Source organism: Grammomys surdaster, unplaced genomic scaffold, assembly GCF_004785775.1.
Source record: "Grammomys surdaster isolate TR1022 unplaced genomic scaffold, NIH_TR_1.0 270, whole genome shotgun sequence".
NCBI lineage: Eukaryota > Metazoa > Chordata > Mammalia > Rodentia > Muridae > Grammomys > Grammomys surdaster.
The window spans coordinates 265,834-292,400 of record NW_021604711.1 but is presented as its reverse complement, the minus strand read 5'-3'; the positions used below and the strand labels follow the sequence as shown (position 1 = coordinate 292,400).

Sequence of the window (26,567 nt, the reverse complement as noted above, 5' to 3'; positions counted from 1 at the left end):
CGCACCGGTATGTTTCGGCTCCTTCGCTGGCGTCTGGGTCGAACCCTGCTGCGGGCCGCGGGCCGGCGGTGCGGGGGCTGTACGGCGCGCCTGCTGCCGGAGCGGGCGGGCGACACGGGGCCAGGCACGGAGCGACTGCGGACCCGAGGTGCGCCGGCGCGGGGGCACGGGGTGCTGCCGCTGTTGGCAGGTGAGCGGTGCGCTCCGGGCTGAGCCGGCCCGGCGGGGGCGGGGGCGCGGGCACGGGCTGGTCCCGGTGACCTCTGAGCCGCTTCTCGCAGCGCTCGCCTGGTTCTCGCGACCCGCGGCGGCGGCGGAGCAGCCGGGAGAGGACGCGACAGACGAGGCGGAGGCCGAGATCATCCAGCTCCTGAAGCAAGCCAAGGTGAGGGGCTCGACCGGGCGTGCGCGCTCTCCGCTCCGGTTTCCCGAGGCCTGGATGGATTGGCCCCGAGTTGGGATCCATCCAGACTGGTCCAGAGCGAATCCTGCAGCAAAACCGCTGCAGTTGTGAGTACAGGTGGAGGCGGCACCCTCACATTTCCCTTTATTTATTTATTTAGTCCAAAGGTATTGATTGAGGATGTCTTGCGGGGGTGGCTTTAATCAGCTAACAACCTAACCGAAATGACGTTTTGTGCATTCTATATACATATATATAATATATATATGTATGACGTCCCGAAAATGCAATTTAGTATCGTTCGTGCCTCTTGGTTCTCGTCTAAATTTGTTTCCCCACATCCCTTTTACCCCTCCAGATTTATTTCATCTCTTCCAACGAGCTCAATATCGACTTAATGCCAACAACGACCAAATTTGTGTTCACAGACTGCAGCGTGTCATTGACATGCTGTCTCCATTGCAAGGTCCCAGCTATCTCTTAGATGGAGCATCCCTGGAACTAAGCACTTATTCTTAAATTCCTTCCTCCGAATATATCTTTAACAGTCTTCTCTTTACCACCTAAAAAATTAAGCCTAAAAAAATCATAGTGGTTCCTCAGGCGGATCTCTGTGTGTTCAAGCCCAGCTTGGTCTACAAAGCAAGTCCAGGACAGCCAGGACCCTGTTACAGGGAGAAATCATGTCTCAGAAAAAGAAAAGAAAAAGAAAATCATAATGGTTCTTAAAGTGTGTTGTTGATAATTCCCAGTTACACAGCAGTAAGCACAGTTGCCGTCAAATCCAGAACACTGCTCAGATCACCCCCACTTCCCTCTTTACCCCCAGTTTTTCTCACACAGGTCCCTTTTTCTTGCCCCACTGCAGTCCTTTCTCCATGCGGCAACCTGAGTGATGGTTTGAAATGTAAATCAGATTGTAGTGCCTTCTTGTATGACAGCTGAGCGACTTCCCCCTGTACCTGTGAGAAAACACTATCCCCTGTCAGGACTGGAAGCGATCTAAGCCAGCTGTCTCATCCTCCTGTGGCAGGAGCTGTGATTCAGCACCCTCTGCCTCTCCTTCCTCGAATGTCTTCTGAAGAGCCATTCTTTTCAGCTTACAGGGCGTCACCCGTGTCTTTTGGGGTCATTCTTCTGTCCATTTTGTTATGTGGTTAATTCCTAAATCACTTTACCTCAGTTTTACTCTCATTTTCTTGTTTTTCTTCTTCTTTTCTTGAGTTTTAATTATGCCTACTTGTCCTACCCGATTCCCTGTAATCTTCAGGAAGAGAAGAAGAAGATGGAAACAACTTCAGTAGAAACCCGGTGCCAGGTGTGGTGGTCCACGCCTTTAACTGCCACACTCAGGAGGCGGAGGCTGGAGCAGCTCTGTGGGTCAGGAGGCAGCCTGGTCTCTGTCTCTAGAGGAAAAACAAAGTAAAGATTGCTCACTTTGCCTCTGTCTGCTCTGTTAAAACTTCATGACGTGAGCACACTAGATGCAAGGGAAGCTCGTCTCCCTGTCATCTCAGTGGACATGGTACTTGGACATAGTTGGGATTATTGAGTACGTGGTGAATGGATAATTCTTCATAGGTTTTGTGATGCATCTACTCTGCAGCAGAGTGTGTCTGTTTCCTTACATTTCATTTACTGTTCCCTTGTTCTCTTTCTTCAGTTGAGCATCATGAAAGATGAGCCAGAAGCGGCTGAGCTGATTTTGCATGATGCTCTGCGCCTCGCGTATGAGAGTGACAACAGGAAGGCCATCACGTACACTTACGACTTGGTAACTGCTCTAACCAGTCTAGCTGTTGAGGAAGGGTGGGTGCTGAGAAAGTGTTCTTGCTGTTTCATCTTCCTGACTGTCATGATGTCCCGAAGGTGTTTGTTTCTAAGTTTTCTCTTGGTTTAATTTTTGTACCCTCTGCAGGGTCACTTATAATTTCAAAACCATAAAGAAACAAATAGCTTTGTACTTTTCAGTGATGATCTGGGTTTAGTTTGCTTTTAACAGTATATAAAATAAACCATGTGCCTCTTTCACTATTGCTGTACTGAGCAGATTAATGGGTGATGTTTTCTCTGTTTTGAACTTTTTTTTTTTTAAGATTGTGAAAACAGGGAAGAATCTTCCACTTAAAAGTTTTAAATCTGTGTAAATGCAGCACTCTGAACTGAACAGCCATTTATAATTTGCTTTCAGATGGCCAACTTAGCATTTATACGAGGGCAGCTTGAAAATGTAAGTCAATCGCTTTGTAATATCTTGAACTGGTATGCCTCAAGGGAACTAACTGTAAGGGTATCTGTTACTTCCTCAAAAAGGTCCCCAAAATACAGTGGCCAAAGACGCAGGTGTGTTTCTTTTTAATTGATTAGCCTACACATATGCCAAAGACTAAAAGCAGAGTATCTGTTCATTTTAAGATAAGTCTTCATCACCTCCTGCCTACAAGAAGGGAAAAGGAGAGATTGGAGTGCAAGAGATATCCTTATAAAATGTCTGTGCCTGTTAGTGTTAGCCAGGACTCAACTCCATGCTCTGACCATAAACAGCTTAACTGATGGGCTGTATATGAGGAGCAGTTTGCAGTCTGCCCCGTTGGTTGAGGTGAAGTAAGTTTGCACTCATCACAGGGTACTTTAAGGTATACAGAGGGTGTGAGGCTCTCGTCTTTTGGTCCCTTTATAAAAATCACAGTGTTCCACACATGAGTACACGCGTGTGTGTGTGTGTGTGTGTGTATGTGTATGCATGCGCTCACTCACATTAAATTGGTACCTAAATTAAGAGTCTTGTGTAGATCTCTTAAAGACAATCTTTATGCTTTTAGGCCGAACAGCTTTTTAAAGCAACAATGAGTTCCCTGCTTGGAGGGGGCATGAAGCAGGTAAGGGCGTCACCTAGCATCACCCTCATCAGAGCAGTTCATGAAATGAAAGCTCCATATCGTAGAGTTTCTGTTGCTGTAATAAAACTCCGAAAGTAACTTGGGGAAGAAAGGGTTTATTTCATCGTAGACTTTTTGGTAACTGTCCATCACTGAGGGAAGTCAAGGTAGGAACTCTAGGCAGGTGTCTGGAAGTAGGAATTGAAATAGGACATGGAGAAATGTGCTTACTGGCTCACTCCTGTGGCTTGCTTTCCTGTGGCTTTGTGATACCACCCAGTGTCACCTGCCCAGTGGTGACACCACTCAGCTGTGAGCTGGGCCCTCCCACATTAGTCATTAATCAAGAAAATACCTCATACTTGCCTATAGTCTGACCTGATGGCAGCCATTTTTTATAATTGAGGTTTGTCTTCACAGATAACTATAGCTTGTATCTAGTTGACCAAAAAACCAACCAGGATACTCCCTCTCACCCCAGGCCCCAACTCATATGTACTTTGACCAAAAAGGTCGCTATTTCACCCCACACCTATATAATACTATAGCTAGTATTTCACTAATTCTAAATGATCGCTTAAGAATTTATAACTGATTAATTCCTTTAAGAGATGAAAGACTGGCTTTCAGACAGAATTCGTTGTAGACACTGAAAATACTCTTTAAGGAAATTTTATTTCTCATACATTTTCTTCTTTTTTTTTTTCTTAAATTATACCAACAGGAAGACAATGCGATAATTGAAATCTCTCTGAAACTGGCCAATATCTATGCTGCTCAAAATAAGTAAGTATCAGAATATAGGTTATAGCAGTGGTCGAGTAGAAGCATGATGAGCAGAAAACTCAGGCCTTGGGATATTATATAATCTTAATTTACCTTGCAATCATCAGGGTTTCCAGAAATCTGGTGCCACACTCAAAAGTACATTTCTCAGCTTTTTCCAGTTTCCTCCTTTGGCTTCAAATTTCCTGAGTGGAACACAGCCCTCATCCCTGTGACTGAACTGTGGTGGTTAATCAAGTATTTGGTTCTCACTTGAAATTAGAAAGGAAATAGAGTCAGAACTATTCTAGTCCTAGAAGCAAAGGGAACAGTGTAAAAAGTACTTCAGGATAATAGACTTCCAGAAGCCACTCCACCAGCAGAGGAAGAAGTATGAGGTAAAATGATAATAATTACTTCTGGGTTATCTCCTTATTCATTCTGGAAATAGCTGGTGTCTTAGGGTTTCTTTCGCTGTGATAAAACGTTAAGAGCAAAAGTGACTTGGGGAGAAAAGGGAATATTTGGTATGTATATATAAGGAGGGAAGTCAGGACAGGAACTCAAAATGGACAGGAACCTGAAAGCAGAAACTGATGGCGGAGGCCTTGGAGAGGTGCTGCTTACAGCTTTGCTCGGCCTGCTTTCTTACAGCACCCCAGACCACTAGTCCAGGAGTGGCACCAGCCATGTCAGTCACTAAGAAAATGCCCTGCATGCTGTCTGAAGCCCCATCTTCTGGAGCATGTTCTCAGTTGAAGGTCCTTCCTCTCAGATGACTCTAGCTTGTATCTAGTTGACATAAAACTAACCCAGCATGAGTGGTTATAAAAGGAATTAGTTGTTTTATTGAAATGTTTTCAGAGAGTACTTGGGAGTAGTCTTCAGTAAGGCTTTCGAGGGGGATACAGTTAGCAGTAGAGGGAAGTCTGGATGTTACAACTATAATGTGACAAGGGGGTACCTGGTGGGCTCATGCCAAGGTGTGCACTTGAGTTATTATTCCATGCAATAAGTCTAGTATAAAGGGGGTTGTTGGGGTACAAGATGGGAGTGAGGGCCTGGAGAAGGGGCTGAGGCAGACAAGTAGACACATAGGCAGGCAGATGGGAGCAGAGAAAGGCGGGTCACACCACAGACATGCAAGCGCAGACTCATGCACTCAGTCAGACTGAAAAGAGCAGAAAGGAGGAGAGAGAGACTGGTTGGGAACATGTGGGAACAGAGTGTGAGCTCACAGTGGGGCAGTCCTTTTATATGCAGCCCACACCTGAAGGCCTTCTAGGTCCCTGGGAGGAGCCTAGGGGAATATCTTGTAAATTAACACTGGATATGTAAGCTAGGAAGGTCTAGTTTAAAAATAGTAGATAAATTTGAATTCTATTTATTTATTTATCTATTTATTTATTTATTTATTTATTTAGAAACAGGGCTTCTCCATGTTGCCCTGGCTGTCCTGGAACTCACTATGTAGACCAGGCTGGCCCTAAACTTACACTTGCCTCTGACTCCTAAGTTCTGGAATTAAAGGTGTATACACTATGAATTTCTGACACAATCTTTTTAAATTTATTTTTTTTTTTACTTATTACTATTACTTACTTATTAAATAAGTAAAAAAAAATTACTTATTTACTTTACATCTTGCTCACTGCCTGCCTCCCAGTTACCCTCTCCCACAATCCTTTCCCTATCCCCTTCCCCTTCCCCTCTGAGCAGGTAGGGGCCCTCCTGGGTATCCCCCTCATCCTCTTTGAGGCTAGGCACTTCCTCTCCCACTGAGGCCAGACAAGGCAGCCCAGCTAGAAGAACATATCCCACGTACAGGCAACAGTTTGTTCAGAACCCACATGACCCTGTACCAGATGTTCAGAACCAAGCTGCACATCTGCTACATATGTATGGAGAAGCCTGGGTCCAGCCCATGTATGTTCTTTGGTTGGTGGTTCAGACTCTGAGAGCCCCAAGGGTCCAGGTTAGTTGACTGTTGGTCTTCCTGTGGAGTTCTTGTCCTCTTTGGGACTGTAATCCTTCCTCCTGTTCTTCCATAAGAATCCCCAAGCTCCATCCACTGTTTGGCTGTGGAGTCTGTATTCTATCTGAGTTGGCTGCTGGTGGAGCCTCTCAAGGGACAACATGCTCCTGTCTGCAAGCATAGCAGGGTATCATTAATAGTGTCAAGGATTGGTTATTGCCCATGGGATGAGTCTCAGTTTGAACTGGTTATTGGTTGGCCATCCTTCAGTCTCTGCTCCATTGCCTGTGGGAGAGGGGATGGGGAGGGGATTGGCTGGGGGGGGGTATCAAGATGAAGTGAGGGGAGGGACAGGACAGATGGCCATGAGAATGAGTGGAAATCTGTTAACTGACAGGGGTGGGGAGGTAGAGGGCATCCCCAGGACAAGACAGAGAGACCTGGGATAAGGAAAGCCCCCAAGAATCAATTGGGGGGAGGGTGGATATGGAACCTGAAGAGGCCACCTCCTGTAGCCAGTAGAGTGATAGGGACACCAACCCACTCACAAAACTTTTGACCCTAAATTCTTATGAAGAAGAAGCCTATCGGCTACATGGAAGGTTTAGGAAACAGTTTAGATGTTGCCAAAAGCTAGAAACATCCGTGAGGCCTTAAGGACCCTTGCCTTAGGTTTCTCTTACTGTGATAAGATACAGTCTGTTGGGAAGCCAAGGTAGAGAGTTGAGGCAGGGACTGAAGCAAGCCATGGATAGTGATGATTACTGGCTTGTTTTTCTTAGCTTGCTCGGCTTGTTTTCTTATACACTGCAGAACTAATTGCCTGGGGTCACACCACTCACAGTAGGCTAGGCCCTTCCACGTCATCATCCATCCATCAAGAATATGTCCCCCACAGGCTTTCTTGACTAATCTAATGAGGCATTTCCTCAGCTGACAGTTCCTCTTTGATTCTAGCTTGTGTCATGTTGATAAAAACTAGATAGCATGATTGACCCCCTTGTCCCTTGACACAGAAACATAGAAACATATCTCTAGCCTTTCTTCTGTACTTGTCCCCAAGATGTTAATATTAATATCACAAAATAAAACATAACTTGTTGTTTTGTTTTGTTTTGAGACAAGGTCTTTACATAGTTCTAGCTGTCCTGGTACTCACTGTGAAGACCAGGCTGGCCTCCAATTCACAGATAATCCATCTGCCTGCCTTTTGAGTGCTGGGATTAAAGGTGTGTGCCACCACACCCAGCCTAAAACATAACTTTTAAAAGTCCCATTGTCTTTAAAACAAAAATTCACTTTAAAATTCAGTTTCTTTAAAATGTCCAACTGTGGGCTTCTGTAAAACCAAAGTAAGTTATATCCTTTCTAGTCTAAGAGGGAAGAATCAGGGCACAGTTACCATCAAAGCAGAACCCAGTTCTTCTCAGAAGTATAAATAGCTCTTATGTCTGAGGCTCACGATCCTCCAAAGGGCTCGGGTAGCTCTGGTTCTCCAGCTTTCCTTCACTGCATACATGGCTTATAGGCTCAGGCCAGCTCCTCTCCACAGCTGCTCCTGTCCTTGGCAGTTGTCCTGTGACATTAGTCTCCAGTATGCTGGGGTCTCCCCTGCAACTGAGCTGCATGAACTGTCCAGGGACGCCACCCTGTCATAGAGTGGCCAGCCTCAGCTGCTACTCATGACTCCCTTTCACGTGTTTAAAACCAGTACCACTCGGGTGACCTTTTCACATCACCAAGGCTCCCTCTGGACCATAGCTTCTGTGTGTTGACCCTCAGGACATAGTCCTAGAATATTTCAACTTAATGATGCTGATACTAAATCACCCCTTATTTCTCAGCTTCAGCTAAGGAGCACTGATTATCTGAGCAAAGCAGAGGTTTCACTTCAGAGCTGCTGGTCTCTTGTTAATCATAGATGATGTTTCAGCTCCAACTGATGAGAAACCAAGATTTTCAATAGAAAACACCACACAAACGGCCCTGATTATCTTTGTTTCCCTCAAACTTGACAAGCCAGGCCTCCTTCAACTGCAACTTTACAGCATGCCTGTCTTCTCATCTCCTACAACAGCCTATTAAGCCCTGAGCACTGAATGGCTTTCCCAGTCTAAAGTTCACATGTCCTACTGTAATTGTCCCCAAAATGTGGTCAGGTCAACCTGGGCTTCTTTTGCAGTAGTAAAACACCATGCCCAAAAGTAACTTGGGGAGAAAAGAGTTTATTTTTACAACTCTTAGGTCATACAACAGCACTGAGGGAAGTCATGACAGGAACCTGGAGGCAGGAGCCATGAAGGAACACTGCTTACGGCTGGCCCCTCCCGACCACCTGGTGTGGTCACCTCCTGTGTCAGTCTTCAGTCAAGAAAAGGCCCCACATGTTTGTCTACAGAGCCAGTCTGAAGGCATTGTCTCAGCTGTTTCCTCACCTTAGCTGACATTGCCTTCCATTCCTTTCTGTCTCTAGATAGGATTCGAAGGAAGAGCACATGGTATATAAATTGGGAATGTCTCTGGAGAGTTCTGTTTTGGCAGTGGGTTTAGGGAGAGAATGGTTTCCTTTAGATTTTTAGCTGCTACAGAAGTTAATGCCAGAGATTTGATGACATTAAGCTGGGTGCTGTTGAGACATCCAGCACTTTGAGGCTAAGAGATCCCAACCCCAACCCTGTTTTAGTCAACAACGCTATTTTGTTCAGCACCTACTTAGTTTCCTGAATTTTGATTGGGGACTAGATAGGCTGGGGGCTTCTGTGGATCTCTGACTTCAAGTCTTCTCCTTTTTGAGCTAGCACACATTCTCTAACCTAGGTTAGCCTATATTACAGACACAAAACACAACTTAGCTCTTGATTTAAATCTTGAACTTCAAAGTTTGTCTGATGCCAGAGAACATTGCAGCTGGGGACACTCTTGAGAGTAGTGTCATACAGGATTAGATGTTAATGATATCTCAAAGCCTCTGACAAGTAGAAGCTCAAAGCAAATATGTGCTGAGAAATAAGACATTCAAAGCCAAAAGCTTTTACAGTACCCATTAGTAATTAGTACCTAAGTTCTCTACTTTTTTCATGTTTTATCAAGGGAAGTATGAGATAAGAGAACACATTGCCAGGTTATGGGGCTTAGAGATGCTAGCTGAGGGCCCTTGCTAGCATATGTGAAGCCTCGGAACTGGAGGTAAAATGTTTTGATAGAGAGCTGTTTTAGGCCTTCTACTCTGACAGCATCTTGTTGGCTGCCTCCCTTGCTGTGGGGCTAGAGGTCTCTCTTCTATCAAGGTTTGGAAGTGGAGAAGGAAGAAGATGCTTTGTTCTGAGGATAAAGTAGAACAGTGGGGTCATCATATCCCTTCTGGCAAAGCAGTGGAGAAGAAGGCATGAGCTTTATGTCAGTTGTGGAAAGAAGGTCAAACCTTCATGAAGAGCAGGAACTGGAGTTGCTGAAGGAGTTTCTCCATGTTCCTCTACGTGTCAATTGAAACTATCCAGCATCAGTAGGCTTTCCTGTGCTATAGCTAGTATTTTGATTTCTGTAGGGAAAAATAAAAACAGCTTGGGAGAACTTGTTAAGCCCTAGAGTTTCCCAGAAGAGCATGATGATGATGGCTGGGAACCTCAGGTTCAGGAGCCTGAGCCTCAAGGTCAGGGGTTTCCATGTGGAGACACAGAAAGACTAATGGCTAGACAGTCATGAGAATGTTGGCACCATCCATTAATTTCCCTTAAATGGATGATTGAAAATCAAATTAGGGAAGTGCAGATTGATACCCAGAGATACAAATATCCCCCTGTTGATAGTGCTCAGAGCAGAGCTATAAAGATGGGAACAGGATCCAAAGGTAAGCAGAGCTGATTGACTACTGATACTTGTTTCCAGACAGGAGTTTGCCCTTGCTGGCTATGAATTCTGCATTTCAACTCTAGAGGGAAAAATTGAAAGAGAAAAGGAATTAGCAGAAGATATTATGTCAGGTAGGAAACTTGACTTTTCTAGACATTGGGTTTCCTCCACAAATGTTTCCATTGCTGGATGTTTATTACGGGAAAGAGCCTACATTGGGGGAGGACAAATTTTCCATTTTGAGCAGTCAGTGTCTATCCTAATACCTTGGGCTTGAAACAGGGTGTCTTGTTTAAATGACTTGAGTACTGTTTTGTATTATTTTTAAGCCCCATAGATGTCAGGTTCATAATTTCTCTGCTAACTTCTGCTACATTTGTAATCTTTGGGAAATTGGCAGGTATGACAGGAAGTCTTTCCTTTTTGTTCAATCACTAAAGTAGAACTGAATTGGAGAGCACTTGCCTGCCAGGCACCAGTCCCTAGATTAGAGAGAAAAATGAAGCTAGAATGCTGCAGGATAAGGAAGAAGAGGATGTCCTGTTCCTGCGGGCCATCTTCACTCAGAGGCTGGGAGCACAGTGGGCTGGGAAGTGTTTAAGCTCTGTATTTGGGTTTCTTCTTTTACCCTCTCCTACTTGAGACAAGGTCTCATGTAGTCCTGGCTGGCCTGAAACTTGCTACGTAGACCAGGCTGGTCTCTAATTCTGAGATAACATTGTCCCTGCACTTGAAAGCTCGGACTAAAGGTGTGTGCCTGTACACTTGACTTTTGTTTGGGTTTCTCACTTGGTTTGAAGTACTAAAAATTTTCAGATTTCATATTCATTGAGGGACTTGTAACACACTGACTCTATGCCAAGAGTCAGTATGCCAAGATGCTAGGAAACCATGGGGAAGTTCTCATCCCTAAAGCACCTTGGCAGAGTTGTCTGTGTTCTGACATCTTCTGATTTCCTCTTGAACATAGTCAGGTTTTCTTCATCACTGCACTGTAGCCTTTATCAGTGTCACTGCATCCAGCCCTTGACTGTCTTACTCGTTAGTAGTGTTGATCATGTGATCACTGTGTCCCACAGGAAACAGTGTCCCTTGGTTTCTTGGGTGTCTCATTGACCTTTCCCCTTCTATTGCCTATTTCCTAATGGTGGCTCACCTCAGAGGTATCCTCACCTGCATCTCTTTTCCCTCTGGCTCACCCCTAGGAAATGTCATGTAGTCCCGTAACATTTAGCTATTATATTTATATGTCCCAGCTGGCACCAAGACAGCAGACACATGCTCTAGTCTTATATTAGCCTAGACTGTTTAGTGGTTATCCAACATTAGACATGTCCAATATGGGCCTCTTGATTTCTGCCACTCAGAAGTTTCTTCACTGCTCAGCCCTAGGTTACTAAGTGACACCAGCATTCACCCAATGGCTTTGGCAGAGAACCTAGGAATTCTCTATTATTTCCTCTTTATACTGGTCTACCAACATGTTAAATTGAATCAACTATGAAAATACATTCACATTAGACTACATCTTTTTTTTTTGCCTGGATGCTGATCTCAGTTTTTCCTGCTTCCTTTCCTTTACTTCCTCAATGAATCTGTTACCATGCAGCAGGCAAACTAACCTTTTAAAGACCTCATTGCTTCTGTATTACCTTTAAGTTCATACCCCTTACAAGGGCCTGGCTTCCACCTGCGTCTGTGGCATCGTTATCCTCTTTCTCACTCCTTTCCCTGGCCTTGCCCCTCCTGAGCACACACCATCTCAAGGCCTTTCCATCCCTGTGTCTCCTCCCTGGATGGTTCTCAGCACTGCCTCACTTCCTTCAGGTTTGCCAGTGTCCTCAGAGGCCTCTCCTAACTGGGCTCCCACCCATCTTGGAGTCATTCAGCCTCTTGATTCTCTGATTCTTCTTTATCATCCTTGAAGCAGGAGTGTTGTGTGCTTGTTTCTGTAGAACTAAGAGAAGTACTTTTTTTGTTAGCTGGCTTTAGTATTTGTCTTTTCTACCAAAGAGCAATCAAGACACTGTGTGTTGTATTAAATCCTTAGTGTCTGGAAGACAGCTTAGCCCCTAACAGGGGCTCAGTAATTACTAAAAGAACAAAATTTGGCAAAGAGCAGTAAGTAAATACAGTTCAGAGAAGTACGGAAGAGGTTGAAGAAACCTAGAGAAAATACGCACGAGGTCCAGCCACAGAGTTATGTGAGTCTTTCACCATTCATGGGCTTGCCATCGTGTACTGGGACATTACTAGAATTCTTCCTGCTTTCCTCCTCTTTCTGTTTTTTCCCCCTTTCCTCCCTCCATCCCCTCCCTCCCTTCCCTCTCCTCCCTCCCCTCTCCTCCCCTCCCCTCCCCCGATGGGATATTTGCTATATAGGCCAGAGTGGCATCAAGCTTGAGGCGCTCCTGCCTAAGCCTCTTGACTAGTGTGAGCCATTGTGAGTTTCCCTTGACTTCTCTGTCTGTGCCTGTCTCTGTCTCCCTCCCTCACATGTAGTCCAGGCTGGCCTCAAACTCACTGTGTAGCTGAGGACGCCTTTCTCAGCATCCTGCCTCTACCTTCTGAGTGCTAGGATTCTGCCATACCTGTTCGTTACTGTGCTATGGGTTGACCTCAGGGATAGAAAAGCACTTTACCAAATGAGCTGCATTTTAAACTCCTTGTTACTAGTTTATTAAGACGATAAAGCTTTTTCCAGCTCCAAAAATAGTTACTAATTTTCTAAAGAAAATTCTGGAAAGCATTATGAAGAAAGATAACCCTATTGCTAAGAAAGAACAGCTGTTTACTTTCTATTGTAACCTGACTTTTAATAATATATTATGAAAATATATTTCTTTTTTTGGCAAAAGAATTCTTGGTGGGTATGGAAGCTTAATTTTCTATAATACATAGACCAAAGGCTGAATGATTTAAAAATGTAGCCGTATTTTCTCTGGTTGTTTGAGATTTATAAGTTTATAGTTCATTTGTGTCTTTCTGCATATTTTATTTTTATTATGAATATATTTTTTCTTCCGATTTAATTTCTACAGCTCACATTTATAGCATTAAAAGTCAAGTGTATTATAAGGCTTACTTTAGAATAGCATTCCCTTGTCACACCTCACCTCATCTATGTTCAACTAAATGTCTTCTGGCACTTTTTCTGTGTGTGTGTGCACACATGTGCTTATGTGGGTGTGTGTACTTGTGAGTGGAAGCCAGCAGCCAGCCTTGCTGTCAGCCCACCTTGTTGCTCTCCTTGCCGTGGAGCTTGCCTGTTTCGCTCTGCAGGCTGGCCAGCATCTCTGGGGACCTGCCTCTGTCCGTCTCTGTCTGCCTCTCAGTTAAGTGCACCACACCCCTGGCTGTTTCAGATGTGGACTCTGGAACTGAGCTCAGGTCCTCTGGTTTATAAGAGAGGTGCTTGCTGATGCTTACATTTTTCTTGAAAACGTAAAGTTATTATTTCCTAATTTTAATTTTTGGAAGCTATTGACTTACTGAAGAGTTAAGATTATAGTTTTTAATTGAGTCTACATATGAACATATAAATGACATTACTTGCTGAACCAAGTAACACGATTATACAATTTTATTTCCAATTTTTTCAGTATTTTGTTTCCTTTGGAAATGATTTGCTTTCTTGTTGCTTTTAGAATTTATTTTGAAATACTTTTATTATATTCATCTATTTATGTATGTGTGTACATACCCAGGCATTCATGTGTCCCACAGTGTGCCTGAAAGGTCAGTGGAAAACACATGGGCTGTGTTCTCACTTTTCTGTTGCTGTGATAAGGCACCATGACAAAGACAACTTGTAGAAAGAAGATTTTTGGGAGGGCTTATGGTTTCCGTGGATTAGTAAGAGTCTGTGACCATCATGGCCAGGAGCATGGCAGCAGCAGACATGGAGTTATAGCCAATTTGGTCAGATTAGTTAATCTGTTGATCTCTAGTAGGAGATTAAGAGCAATATTCTCTTTGGACCTTTGGAATTAGATGAGTCAATGTATGTAAAGCATTAGAATAGTGTCTAGAACATAGATAGTAGCAGCTCAGAAGATGTTGATTATTAATTTTTATTATTGCCATAAGGCTGTGTGTCCCTTCTCCTTGTAATTCTGTTAGCTTCATTGACAGGCTCTACATGTCTTATGAGGTGAGAATATCATTTGTTTGTGCTTTACTTGAGGTGGTAGTGAGTGTTGTGGTATGTGTTTGGAGATGGGAGGACAGACAGCCTTGGGTGTCAGTTTACACAGGTAGTGTCTCTTCTTGCTGCCATACACACTAGGCCAGCTGGCCTCAGAGTCCCAAGATTTTATGAAGTGTGTATAAATGAGTCATTATAGTCTGTGGTCATTTTAAGGTATTTTTATGATGTACATGATAGTGTATATTTCATTTGCTTTTATTAAGCTTTAATTTTTTTTTTTTTTTTTTAGTTGTGTCTATGTGTATGGGTAAAAGCTCCTGAGTGAAGGTTCCTGTTGAGGCTGGAAGAACGCTTTAGAACCCATTGAGCTGCGGTTATAGGTGCTTGGGTGTTGAGAATTGAACTCTAGACCTCTGTAAAAGAAGCAAGTGCTCTTAACTGTTGAACCATCGGTCCACCCTACCTTTACTAATTTTTAATAAATACTGAGTAGCTGTTTTTAGATTTGAACAGCAGAAAGTGAGGCACAGGCCCTGTTCCTCTGGGATCTAGGCCCTGAGAAGTATTTCCAGCATTCAAGTCAACCAGGTTACCTAGCACTCATCTTTCTGCATTTCTTTTCATTTTTTCTTCCTATTTTAACTATCTAAACATTTTTAGTGTTTAGCTTTTTAGCTTATTTAGAATTTACTTGGAAAGTTGACCCCTAGTTTCTTACAGATAACTATCATTAAGAATAGTTTTCTTCAGAATTTTCTATCCGTTGGATGAGTCTTCTAACAGTAAACATTGTTAAATTATACTGAGTATAAATATACGGTGCCAGCGCACACATGCTACTTCTATAGAACCCCTCAGTCTCCATGTGAGTGGAGTGGAGTCACTTTGTCAGTCCCTGGTGTATTTGGGCTAATTATCATGGTTTACCATAGGCCTTAGAAGGGAATGTCAACTGAGTTAAAGGAAGGACAGTTCCAGTTTCAGATGAGGGCAGGCTGACCTTAGTCGTGGGTGGGAGGGTCACTGAAATCACGAGGATCAGCTCCTTCCCACCTGCACTGTCTCTTCACTGTCTCGGCTTTCTTGTGGTCCTCTTACAGCTGGAAAGCACTGTCCAGGAAGTGCATCCCAAAGTGGCCCGTGTCCATAAGAAAAGTGTTAGGGAAGTCTTTCCTGAAGACTGCACATAGATATGTCCTTCTCACTGACTGGAACGAGATCACATGTCCTATCATTTTTCTCTCTTTTTTAAGGCAAAATTGGAGCCTTTTGGCTTAGGTTTAGGAATGCTGGCGATGGGGTGGGGGGTGGGGTGGCTCAGCATAAAGACACAATTGCTGTGGGGGCTGGAGGACGTCCTGGGGCCGGTTTTCCTTTTATGCCTTTATCCAAGTTCCAGGAATTACATTCAGGTTGCCTGGTTATTATGCAAGTACCTTTACCCTTTGAGCTGTCTTTGCTGGTCCCAAGAGTCCTGATATGGAGATTTGGGGTAGCTCATTTTCTGAGGAAACTTGTAGAGGGACAGTTATGCCTTCAGGGACAGATAGATGAGGCAGTCTCCAAGTGGGGCTGGAGTTTCCTGAGGTCCTGAGGTAGTGTTTAGTCCTGTTTTCTCTCCTTACATAGGTCTTCTGGATGTTTGGTCAGGTTCTTGCTCACACCAGCCCTTGGCAAGAAAAATGTGATGACTCTGGTTGGCTAGCCTTGACTAGTATCCATTCCCACTGAGTAACTTTGCTCTGCTCAGTCATGACAGCCAGGAAAGGTTCTGGAACTGACAGCCAGCCTGCTAGTAAAGAACTGTGAATTACTGGGCCTTCCTTCCACTGAGGGATGTGGCAGGACTCCAGCATGTTCCATTAAATTTGAGTCAGTGAACCACTTTATTCAACTGTTTGCTTTTCTGTTGATGGCATTCCAAGATTTACAGTTAGGAAGGTAGAGAATAAGGATGCTTGTTTTCAGACACTCGTGTGTCTGCCTCTTCCTTTTTTTTAATTTAGTTCTGTAGTGTAGTCCTCCATGGTACCCACAGTTCTATTGCTAGACATAGAGGATTGTTTGTATGTGTTTCACTATGAAAACTACTACTTATTGGATATCCTTAGAACTGCCTACACATAGGCAGGGTGCTCCTCAGGGATACTCACCTTTCTTCTGGGGTGTATATACTAAATAGTACTAAATTGTATACCTGAGAGTTTAATCAGTGCTGATTCTCTTGCCCCTGTTCCTCTTAGACTTAAGGTTTCTTTGTTTGTTTGTTTGTTTGTTTTTAATATTTGGGAGATAGAAGGAATTTCATTATGGCTTCAGTATGTGTTTCTGGTTATTTGTGAACTGTGATAATTTTGTGTATTGACTGTTGGAACTTCCTGTTCAGAGAATTGTCTTTGTATTTTTTTTCTCAATTGATTGTTTATTATGTTTACACCCTTTTAGAGATTTTCATTGTAAGTAGTACTATTTTTTAGTGCTGCTGGCATCATATGTTCCACTACAACCCCTTTGCTTAATTACTGTTTAAGTCAGTGCTTCCCAGCCTTCCTGATGCTCTGACCCTTTAATGCAGTTTCTTATGCATTAAGACCCCTCAACCACAAAATCATTTTCATTGCTACTTCATAACTGTAATTTTGCTACTGTTATGAGTTGTAAGTATCTGATACACAGGATATATGATATGTGACCTGCAAGGGGACTTGCAGAACCACTGATTTAATCCATCCATCCTGCCTGCCTGCCTGCCTGCCTGCCTGCCTGCTGCCTGCCTGCCTGCCTGCCTCCCTGCCTGCTGCCTGCCTGCTTGCCAGAATTTTCAAACTGTTACTTGTGTGTGCCACAGAGCAGCTGTGGAGGTTCAGAGGACAGCTTTTGGGAGTTTTCTCTCCTACTGCTCTGAGGCAGGTTCTCTCTTGTGTCTGCTGCTTTGTATCTTCTAGACTAACTGGCCTAAGAGTTTCTGGCAATCTCCTGTCTCCACCTCCTATCTTGCTTGAGCAAGTATGTGGAACAGACACATCCATTGGAGATGAACTGAACAGACTCAGAACCCTTGCTGGGCATGGTTTTTTTATTTTTTTTCTCCTTAAGCTGATGTGACTTCTGGTCCCTAGATAGCATTCTGGCAGGAGATGGGCTGCTTGCAAAGCAGGTACTCCCAGTGTTGGGTCACGTACCACTACATTCAGGTTTTTGTGGGTTCTGGAGAATCACAATTACATTGACAGATTTGTACACAAGCATTTAAACCATTGGGTCATCCTGCTGGCTAGGGTTCTTTTTCTTTTTTTCTTAAATTGGATATTTTATTTATTTACATTTCAGATGTTAGGGTTATTTTTCTTAATGGCTTGTGAGAGTTATGAATTTGAGTATCTTATATTTTGGTGGGTTATATATGTCAGAGATTAAAATGTGAGTATTAATAGAATCATTGGATATTTTCCTTTGTAGTTTGGGCTTTGTGTCTTCTTTAATAAAATTATTTACTGTATTAAACTCAGAGAGATACCTCCCTCTAAATAATTTACCTAGTTTAGTTTATTTTAGAACAGTAAAATGTTTTATTAAAATGTAAGATTTACATATGTTTCTAGATAAGCCATACAAAAGGATCACATGGTTTTCTCTTTTTGACAAGGGCCATCTATACTTGACAGCAAAGTCACAGTGTTACTAATGAAAGCTATAATGTTTACTTAATGTTTCTTATGGTTTAGATAGTCAAGTCTGACCACTGAGAGTGGTGGTTCTCAAGCCTTCCTAATGCCACAGCCCTCTAATACAGTTACCCTAAACATACTTTAGCTGTAATTTTGAGTATTTGATAGTCCTTTTACTCAAAGGGATCATCTGGTGCCAACAATCATAATAATGTGTTACTTTTACCTGGTTCTGTTATATAGCAGGCACTGACTGCCAGCTGCCATGGGGTTTCCTTGATGGTTCTGCATAGCAGCTGGGCAGCCTAAGTTTGGCCTCTAGCCTTATCTGCTTCTCTTTCAGTGCAGTCTAGAGTGCATTTTTAGAGTAGTGTTAATGCTTTTAAATTCTGTAATTATAATTGACACTTTATTATATCTTCTTCCATATTCACTTCAGTCCCCTTGTTTTTATTCTTTCTTTTCATTTGTTTACTCACTGATCTAATCACTGAAGAAATGAGAGCCAGCCCCTCTGTGAGGCATTGAGCTGTAGTTACATGACCTCCAGTGGAGGTCAGACAGGGTGAACGTTCTCTAGTATGTTGGTGATGTCTGCAGGTGACAGCGCTCTGTACATCCTTGCATTGTGTAAGTGCAATATGCTGCATATGATGTGAAGACTTCAGATCTGACTCTCCATTGTGCACAAGCTGAAGGCCTTAATTTCTGAATTCATAGGCACTCAGACCATTTACAGAGGCAATAGAAACTGGGCTCACATGCATTCCATTTGAGATTTTTATCGAATTCTTATCTTGTGGCCCTTGGAAACTCGGCTGTGTCCAGCAGAAAGATTCCCAGTTACCAGTCATATTCTTGGAACTAAACACCTTAGATTAGATTCTGCTCTTCTCTACCGCTGTGTTCTGGGAAGTGCTGAATATGACATCAGTTGACCAAGGAAAGTTTCAGTATAGCAGAAATTCAAGGATGTTCTGGGTAGCTAGAGATACTCTTGGTTCTGTAGACAACCCTGAATTTCTAGGGGTAGGGGCTGGGAAGAGGTTGCTGTGCTCTAATTTTCTTAGAGATCTGCTTTTCCTAATGGAACTTCTATACTTAATAGATATGCACTGTTGCTGCCCCACTTCCTGAGACTCTGTCCTGTGAACCGCTCTTGTACATTAACGTAGTAAATCTACTGAGTTGCTCTTGTACCCTGCAACATAATGCCTGGTTATCCTCTGGGGAGTTGAGAATTCCATTTGCTTAGATTTTGAGTATAGGCTTCAATAATGAATCTTGGTTTATTCATATGCTGGTTTTAAGTAGCATATGTTTTTCCTGTGATTAGAAATAATATATGGAAGATATAATTAAAGGTTGGAGAAATAAATAGGCTCCTCTTGGGTTCAGATGTCCCTCTGGGCTCTTACAACTTCTTTCTCCGTCTTACTTAAGCTGTCTGATGTTCCTTCTTGTCTAACGTTAGCAGTTCCTATACTTCAAAGAATCATGTTTCCTTGGGGCTGTAGAGTTGACTCAGTGGTTAAGAGCACTATCTGCTCTTTCAGAGGACCTGGGTTCCTTTCCCAGCACCCACATGGTGGCTCAGAACTGTCTATAACTCCAGCTCCGGAGAACCTGATGCCCTCTTCTGGCCTCTAGAGGCACCAGGTACACACATGATCACAGACATAATACACACACACACACGCACACACACACACACACACACACAGGCAAAACACCCATATACATAAAATAAAAATGATCACTTTTTTTCTTGGAGAAAGAAGTCCTTTTGGATCAGTGAAATGACTCGGCAGGTAAAGGCAGTTGGTTGGAGAGAAAGAAGGTTAGAGGGGAAAGTGTGTGTAGACCTCTTTAAACTTCTTCCTGCTGATCAGGGGCATCAGGTTCCTTGGGGCACGTCCAGTCTCCATCATCAGGATATCTCCAACCAGCAATCTAGCAAACCAACAATAGCAAGCACAACAGCAGTGGGGGCAGCAGCCAGCCCAGGCCCTCTCCAGAGTCCCTAGAATGAAACTGCAGCTGCCAAAAATCACACCTCACTAGAGCGTGGGACAGTCATAGTTAATGGGTATGGAAAAACTGAAGCAGCCCCATATCCCACACCTGAGATTAAAACAAAAATATATTCACATAACATAACTGGGTTTTTTAAGAAGCCAAAACTCTCACTATATGCCACCTTATAAATTAATGTGATAGAAAAAATTTTAAGTCCATTTTTGTACCCTGTGTGAACTCTTCTCTTGACAGCAGGCAGAGAAGCCTTTTCATACTTTCTGGAAGTTCTTTTATGGTTATTTTCTTCCTTCCTTCCTTCCTTCCTTCCTTCCTTCCTTCCTTCCTTTCTTTCTTTCCTTCTTTTCTTTCTTTCTTTGGCAGGGTTTCTCTGTGTAGCTCAGGCTACTCACTGTGTAGACCAGGCTGGCCTTGAACTCACAGAGAATCTCTGCCTCTGCCTAATGAGTGCTGGGCTTAAAGATGTGTGCACCCATACCCAGCTACAGTGCTTTTTCATTTGTCTCTCAATCACAATTTAAAAACTGTTTATTATTTTTAATATATATATTTTTATAACTCCAGCTCCAGGGGACCTGATGCCCTTTTCTGGCATATATATATATATATATATGAATGACTATTTTGCCTGCATTTAAGTAAGTGTGTGTGCCTGGTGTCTGGAGAGACCAGAAGAATTGAAGTTATGGCTTGTTAAGAGCTGCCATGTTAAGAGCAGCAGGTGTTTTTAACCACTCAGTCCTCTCTCTATGTCTGATTTACTTTTTTAGTTATGTGGATGTATATACATATATGTAACACATAGTTATATATATGTATGTGTGTGTGTATAAATACACACACACAATTGTCTGTGTGTAGATATGTGCATGTGAGTGCAGATGCCTTCAGATTTCAGAAGAGGGTGTTAGATCACTTGGAGCTGGAGTAAGCACCCAGTGCGGCTGCTGGGAACCAAATGTTTTTATGGTCAGAATGTGCAATGAATTTAAAATATATTTTTTAAAGTATTTTTTAGAAAATATTACTAGAGTTGTACCTCACTAATTGTACTTTCTGCCTCCCCTCTTTTACATGTAACAGTAATAACTGTGCCCTAGAATTGCTTGTCATTTGTCCTTGTTGTCTGCTTGTTTGGTTTTAGACCCAAGGACTTACACATGCTAGACAATGCCCAGCCCTTTGTCTTTTTAAGTTATATTGATGAATGCATTTTATAGTTGTATGATTTTAAAAGACCATTTAGAAAATACAGAACCATTTAAAGACAACTAAGTGGGCCATGGTAGGACATGCCTGCCATTCCCCCAGGACTCAGGAGGCGGAGTGCTGGAGGGTTGTAAGCCTCAAGGAAGGAAGGAAGGAAGGTTAGCGAGGGTGGAGGTAGGAGGGGCCACACATGGTCATGCCCACAGTCTTCATATGGATTCTGGGATCTGAATGCCTGTCAAGTGTACAATCTTCGCTGCTGGGCCATCTCTCTAAATCACTCCGACCTCGATTTCTAAGAAGGCTACCCTCATTGTGTTGCTGAGGGGACTCTTCTTATCCTCTCACCTCTACTTCCAAATGCTGGGATCATTGGTGTATGCTACCAAACCTGGCAGTGCTATGCTGTGGTCAGACCCAGGGCCTCATGAAAGGCAGGCAAGCATCCTACCAAGTGAGCAAGTGAGCCCCAGCCCTCAACATTGTTATTGACCTCTTAGGATTAAGCAAAGGCAAATTATTTTAGATTTCTGCGGTTTAAACTTCATATTTTTCCCACTTTCCTAATCTGATACTATTCAGACTCCTATGCTCATCCACCACAACTACGTTATACTTGAACTGTCTCTTCAGTAACTGGTCATAGTGTTAGTTAGTAACAAATATTATTTTCAAAATTTTGCATGATATTTCTAAATTTCCTAGAAACCTTAAAGGATGGAGAAGGGACGACAGCTCTGCTGGTGAATTGAACTGGCCATCTTCAAGCAGTTTGTGATAGTTTACCTAAAATTAGCTAATAAGCTGAGGCAGGGGAATTGCTAGAATTTGAGGTCAGCTTAGGTTATAGAAAACAAAACACACAACAATCCTGTTTCTCGTTCTTTGTGAACTTTGAATTATTCTCACCCATCACGTTTCCTACATTATTTGGGCCACATCTTGAGGTCTAGTAGTAGCTGATTCTGGGCATTGTTGTCTAGATCTGCAGTCTCCTGCTCTTCATGTGGCATCCGCTATGTGAAGTCTTAGTTCTGACAGTGCCACACCGTTCCAGCCCCTTAGTCTTTGAAAATTGAATCATGCTCTTTCCATTACAGAGTTCTGAGTATTCTTGGTTTCTTTTTTTCTTTTTTTTTTTTTTTTGTTTTTCGAGACAGGGTTTCTCTGTGTAGCCCTGGCTGTCCTGGAACTCACTCTGTAGACCAGGCTGGCCTCGAACTCAGAAATTCTCCTACCTCTGCCTCCCAAGTGCTGGGATTAAAGGCGTGCGCCACCACCGCCCGGCATATTCTTGGTTTCTTACTGCGTTTTTTTCTTAAACCCTAAAATAACATTCATTGGCCCTAGACTTTCTTGTGGTTAGCTCATTCTACTTCAGGTTTATCTTAAACATCTTTTCTGCATACTAGTTCCCAATTTTAAGATATTCAATATTTAAATTGATCTGTGGACTCTTTAGTCTACTCAAAATGGGGGTTCCATGATTTCAGGCAGCTGCTTGTCATTTTTGTCATTTAATTGGTTGTCAACCCACACAAACAGTTTCTTGTAGTTCAGAGTTTCTCTAAGTGACCTGAAGGATTCAGTGAAACCTGGTAGCCACAGTGATGAAGTATATTGGCTTCCTTTTTGACCTTTATATATAACTTCTATTACATCCTCACCATACTTTCATTTTTCTTTTAGAAGAAACAGCCAATACTTACCTCCTCCTTGGCATGTGCTTAGACTCTTGTGCACGCTACCTGCTATTCTCCAGGCAGCTATCACAGGCCCAAAGGATGTATGAAAAAGCCCTGCAGATTTGTCAAGAAATACAAGGAGAAAGACACCCACAGGTAATAGATGAAACAGTGTATGTAAGCCAGGCCTGCCTGGTGGCACAGGTACTCTGCAAAGGGTCATAAGGTCACAGATTCAAGGATGCCTGCCAAAGTTGGTGCGCTCCTATGCCAAAGGGAGAAAAAGAAAAGGGGCTGGGGGTATATCTTGGTGGTAGAGAGCTTGCATGGCATGGTAAAGCTCTACATTCAGTGTCTTGGATCAGTTATGGGTGTGGCAAGATGTGGTTAGCCATCGTGAACTGTCATGAGGAATGTAGGTTGCTGTCCAGATGTATGGAATCTTCCACTCTCTGGTCTGTTCATTTTCTTTCCACTAGCTTTCACTACTCCCAACAACTTGTTTCAAGAAGGGTTTGAGATTGCTGACTAGTTACTGGCTGTGCATAGCCCTTTTATGAATGATGGTTTATACAGTAGTCTTTGTACAAGGCAGGCTTAACCTAGGGTCTGTACTCAAGAGCTTCAGAATATGCAGCCTCATGTTCACAGTGGTTTGTAGACTCAGTGAGAAAGAATCTCCTGGAGCGGGGGACTAGACCCAGGGGCTTCTTCCATACCAGCCAGAACCTTGTCACTGTTCAGTTCATATGTAAGTATCTTTTTCTCCTGTGTAACTGGGAGGCGAGGAAGTAGAGACTATGATTTTTGGGGGGTCAGGTGGTGGGTGCAGGGGTAGGACTAGGGATTAAAACTTAGGGTCTCATAAATTCAAGGCAAGGGCTCTACCACTGAGCTGTGGCCATAACTCTTAAAAACACTATTATAGAATTTTATATAATTTTTCAAAGCGGGCAAAACAAAGTATTTTGAGAATATTAAATGTAGAATTGAACCAGGTGGTGGTGGTTTAATCTCAGTACTCAGGAGGCAGAGCCAGGTGGATCTCTGTGAATTGGAGGCCAGGCTACAAAGAAATCCTGTCTTGAAAAACTACAAAGATTAACATGGAATTTAGATCATTTCTGCTTCTTCTGGCAAGCAGACATTCTTGGGGTAAGAGTTGATTGCTCTGTGTGATACCTGTAGTCCACAAGTGAGACTGAACATGGACTAGTTAGGACTTAACGCAGAGAGCCTGAGGTGTGTCGTGGGGGAATAACAAGCAGCCAGCCTGGAATTCTCAGAGCACTGTCTATGTTTGTCAGTTCTGAAGTCCTAATGAACCCCTCCTGTATAACATAGATGGTGTTTCTTTCCAGGGAGGACTGGGATTGGAGCAGCAGTGCTGCTGGAATACAGCGAGAGCTCAGTAGTGCTGGCTCCTCACTCCACAATTGTCTAGGGACGACTATTCTGTCCCATGCTGAGTCTTCAGTTACTTGCCATAGAGTGCAACTGGCATTGTCTGCAGCACAATGTGATCAACAGATGTCTGCAGTTTGTTCCTCTAATTTTGTGGAATTCTAGTAAAGTTGAGGACTTGTATGTATGTATGCAGTGTAACGAACTTCAGGTTAATATTCTGCATAGGTGTTTGTAAAGAAAAGGCTCTTTTTTCTTTTTAATAGACCATTGTGCTGATGAGTGACTTGGCTACTACACTGGATGCACAGGGCCACTTTGATGATGCCTACATTTACATGCAGAGGGCATCCGATCTGGCAAGAGAGATAAGCCACCCTGAGCTGCACATGGTCCTCAGCAATCTGGCTGCCATCTTGATACACAGAGGTAGGCTGCAGTGGAAATGGATTATACTCTTACAAAGTTTTCATTACTGGGCTTTGAAATGAAATGGTTTTGGGGAGGACAAATGACAATGAAGAAACCCTTAAGTCAGTGGTTCTCAACCTATAGGTGAGGCCCTTGGGGTCGAAGGACCCTTTCACAGGGTTGCCTGCGACCCTTGGAAAATGCAAATGTTTACATTACGATTCATAACATTTGTAAAGTTACAGTTATGAAGTAGCAATGAAAATAGTTTTATGGTTGGGGTCACCACAACTTGAACTGCATTAAAGGGTCACAGCATTTAGGAAGGTTGAGGACCACTGCTGTAAGTTAAAAGGCTGGCTAAATAAGGATAAAAAAAAAAATGCATGTGTGTTAAAGTATTATTTCGCTTAATTCACAAAACTGTCATATTTCTGCACAGCCATATGAAGGCAGAGAAATACTTTGCAGTGATAGGTTGTTGTCTCTGTAGTGTTTTACAGACTCTGAAGGGTTTTCACAGGAATAATAGCTCAGTGTTCTGAAGCCACAATATGATAAAACATCAGTTTCCTTCAATTCCATATTACTCAGGGCCTCTTAAGTTTCCATAAACCTGGGAACATAGGTATCTATTGCATGTAACACCATTGTGAAATCTTTGGCCCAGGGAGAGCCCACTGTAGTTCCACAGCACTAAGTTCTTTAGAGCTGACACACCTCTGTTAAGCTCAGGTTCTCTCACTCCGCTGTCATGGATGCAAGACATTAGACAGCACTAGATGTTTTGAAGCATCCAGCAAATCATACAGTGTCCTCACTAGTAGTTCTTAGTGAAAACACAAATTTTCTTTTCCCCTCTCTTTGGGTTATTTTAGAACGATACACACAAGCAAAGGAGATCTACCAGGAAGCGCTGAAGCAAGCAGAGCTGAAAAGAGATGAGGTTTCTGTTCAGCACATCAGGGAAGAATTGGCTGAGCTGTCAAGAAAAAGTAGACTTTTGACTTAATTTTGTTAAGCTATACAAGTTCATTTTGTTGTAGAGAGGGTAACCTCTGATAACCCAAAGGAGTAACTGTTCCTTCGTTGTCTGGACCTCAATCAGTGGTGTAAATCATTGTTGAAATTCAACGTTCTTCAACTCGGCTTCGGTGAAGGACAAGTCGTATACACTGCCGCTTTTGTTTCTAAATTCATTTTACTTTGAGATGGGTATCTCTATGTGTAGGCTGGCCTGGAAATTGTTATATGCTTGAAGTTGGCCTCCAACTTGGAGTACTCCTCCCTTAGCTTCGAAAGTGCCTGGCCTTGCTTTTGTTTTTAAAAGATTAACGGCTTTTACCCTGTACTGACTGTATGTAAGGTGCAGTCCATGCACGTCTGAGAAAACGATAGACTACAGTTGGCCAAGTTCCCCACTATATGGTCATTACACCTTCCATACGATTTTGATTCATGCTTACTCTTCTCTATCCATCTCTGGCAAGCAAGTTACTTGCATCATGACACAGGAGGATTTTGGTGAGTTCTCTTACCATTTTATTGAAGCATTGTGAGATTTAGTAACTATGAGGGGAAATGATAATTCTAGTTGGCCACCATTAGGCAGCATTCATTTCTAAAGTGGAAATGAGATACTTGGACTACATACCTGTTCATATGTAACTACTAAAAACGGTGGTGGCAGAAGGAATGAAGCCCTCGTCAGTGCTGTCTGAGCACTGAGCTTCCTTTATAACCACAAGCACGCAGTGGAGTCAAGTCATGCTGCCAGCACCGATGTGCTCCGTGGCATGTGAAGCCACCGACCTGGAACCTATTTAGCTCTGTTTATTTTGCTATCTCTGTTTTCACAGCTGTCAAGTGTGAAACCAATTAGCGTGTTTGTCTGATAATTCCATCACTGCCTCAGAGTATAGAAATATAAGATACATGGATGGATGCTTTTACCTTTGCAGTCTGACAAATGGCCTTTTGCCTAAGAGAAAGAGTTTTTCTGGGTACCACGAAGGAACCCTGGTGGTATTGGCATGCCCGTGGAGGTGGGCAGTGTGAGTAGGATTGCCAGTGGACTTTGGTTCATGTGTTTGTACTGGGAGAATCTTCATAATAAACTAGAGACTACACAA

At 43.0% G+C, this 26,567-nt stretch overlaps 1 protein-coding gene across 2 annotated transcripts; it reads left to right on the top strand.

Moving 5' to 3' along the window:
• Positions 1 to 283: 283 nt before the first annotated feature.
• On the top strand, positions 284 to 26,567 carry Ttc19 (tetratricopeptide repeat domain 19). 2 transcript variants are annotated; one of them, XM_028776503.1, is made up of 9 exons: positions 284 to 385; positions 2,067 to 2,177; positions 2,595 to 2,633; positions 3,226 to 3,282; positions 4,007 to 4,068; positions 9,908 to 10,002; positions 22,625 to 22,776; positions 24,291 to 24,453; positions 25,314 to 26,567. In XM_028776503.1, the coding sequence occupies exons 2-9, from the start codon at positions 2,076 to 2,078 to the stop codon at positions 25,445 to 25,447; spliced, it is 804 nt and encodes a 267-aa protein (XP_028632336.1). In that variant the 5' UTR covers positions 284 to 385; positions 2,067 to 2,075; the 3' UTR covers positions 25,448 to 26,567. The 2 variants fall into 2 exon arrangements, with proteins under 2 accessions (XP_028632336.1, XP_028632337.1); XM_028776504.1 differs by lacking the exon at positions 2,595 to 2,633.

What these genes read in the sequence shown, in the direction of transcription:
- Ttc19 (XM_028776503.1), top strand. Translation starts at nt 2,076, where the DNA reads ATGAAAGATGAGCCAGAAGCGGCTGAGCTGATTTTGCATGATGCTCTG. An exon ending in TTGGAGGGGGCATGAAGCAG is followed by an intron (nt 3,283 to 4,006) that starts GTAAGGGCGTCA and finishes TTATACCAACAG; the next exon opens with GAAGACAATGCGATAATTGA. An exon ending in ATCTATGCTGCTCAAAATAA is followed by an intron (nt 4,069 to 9,907) that starts GTAAGTATCAGA and finishes ACTTGTTTCCAG; the next exon opens with ACAGGAGTTTGCCCTTGCTG.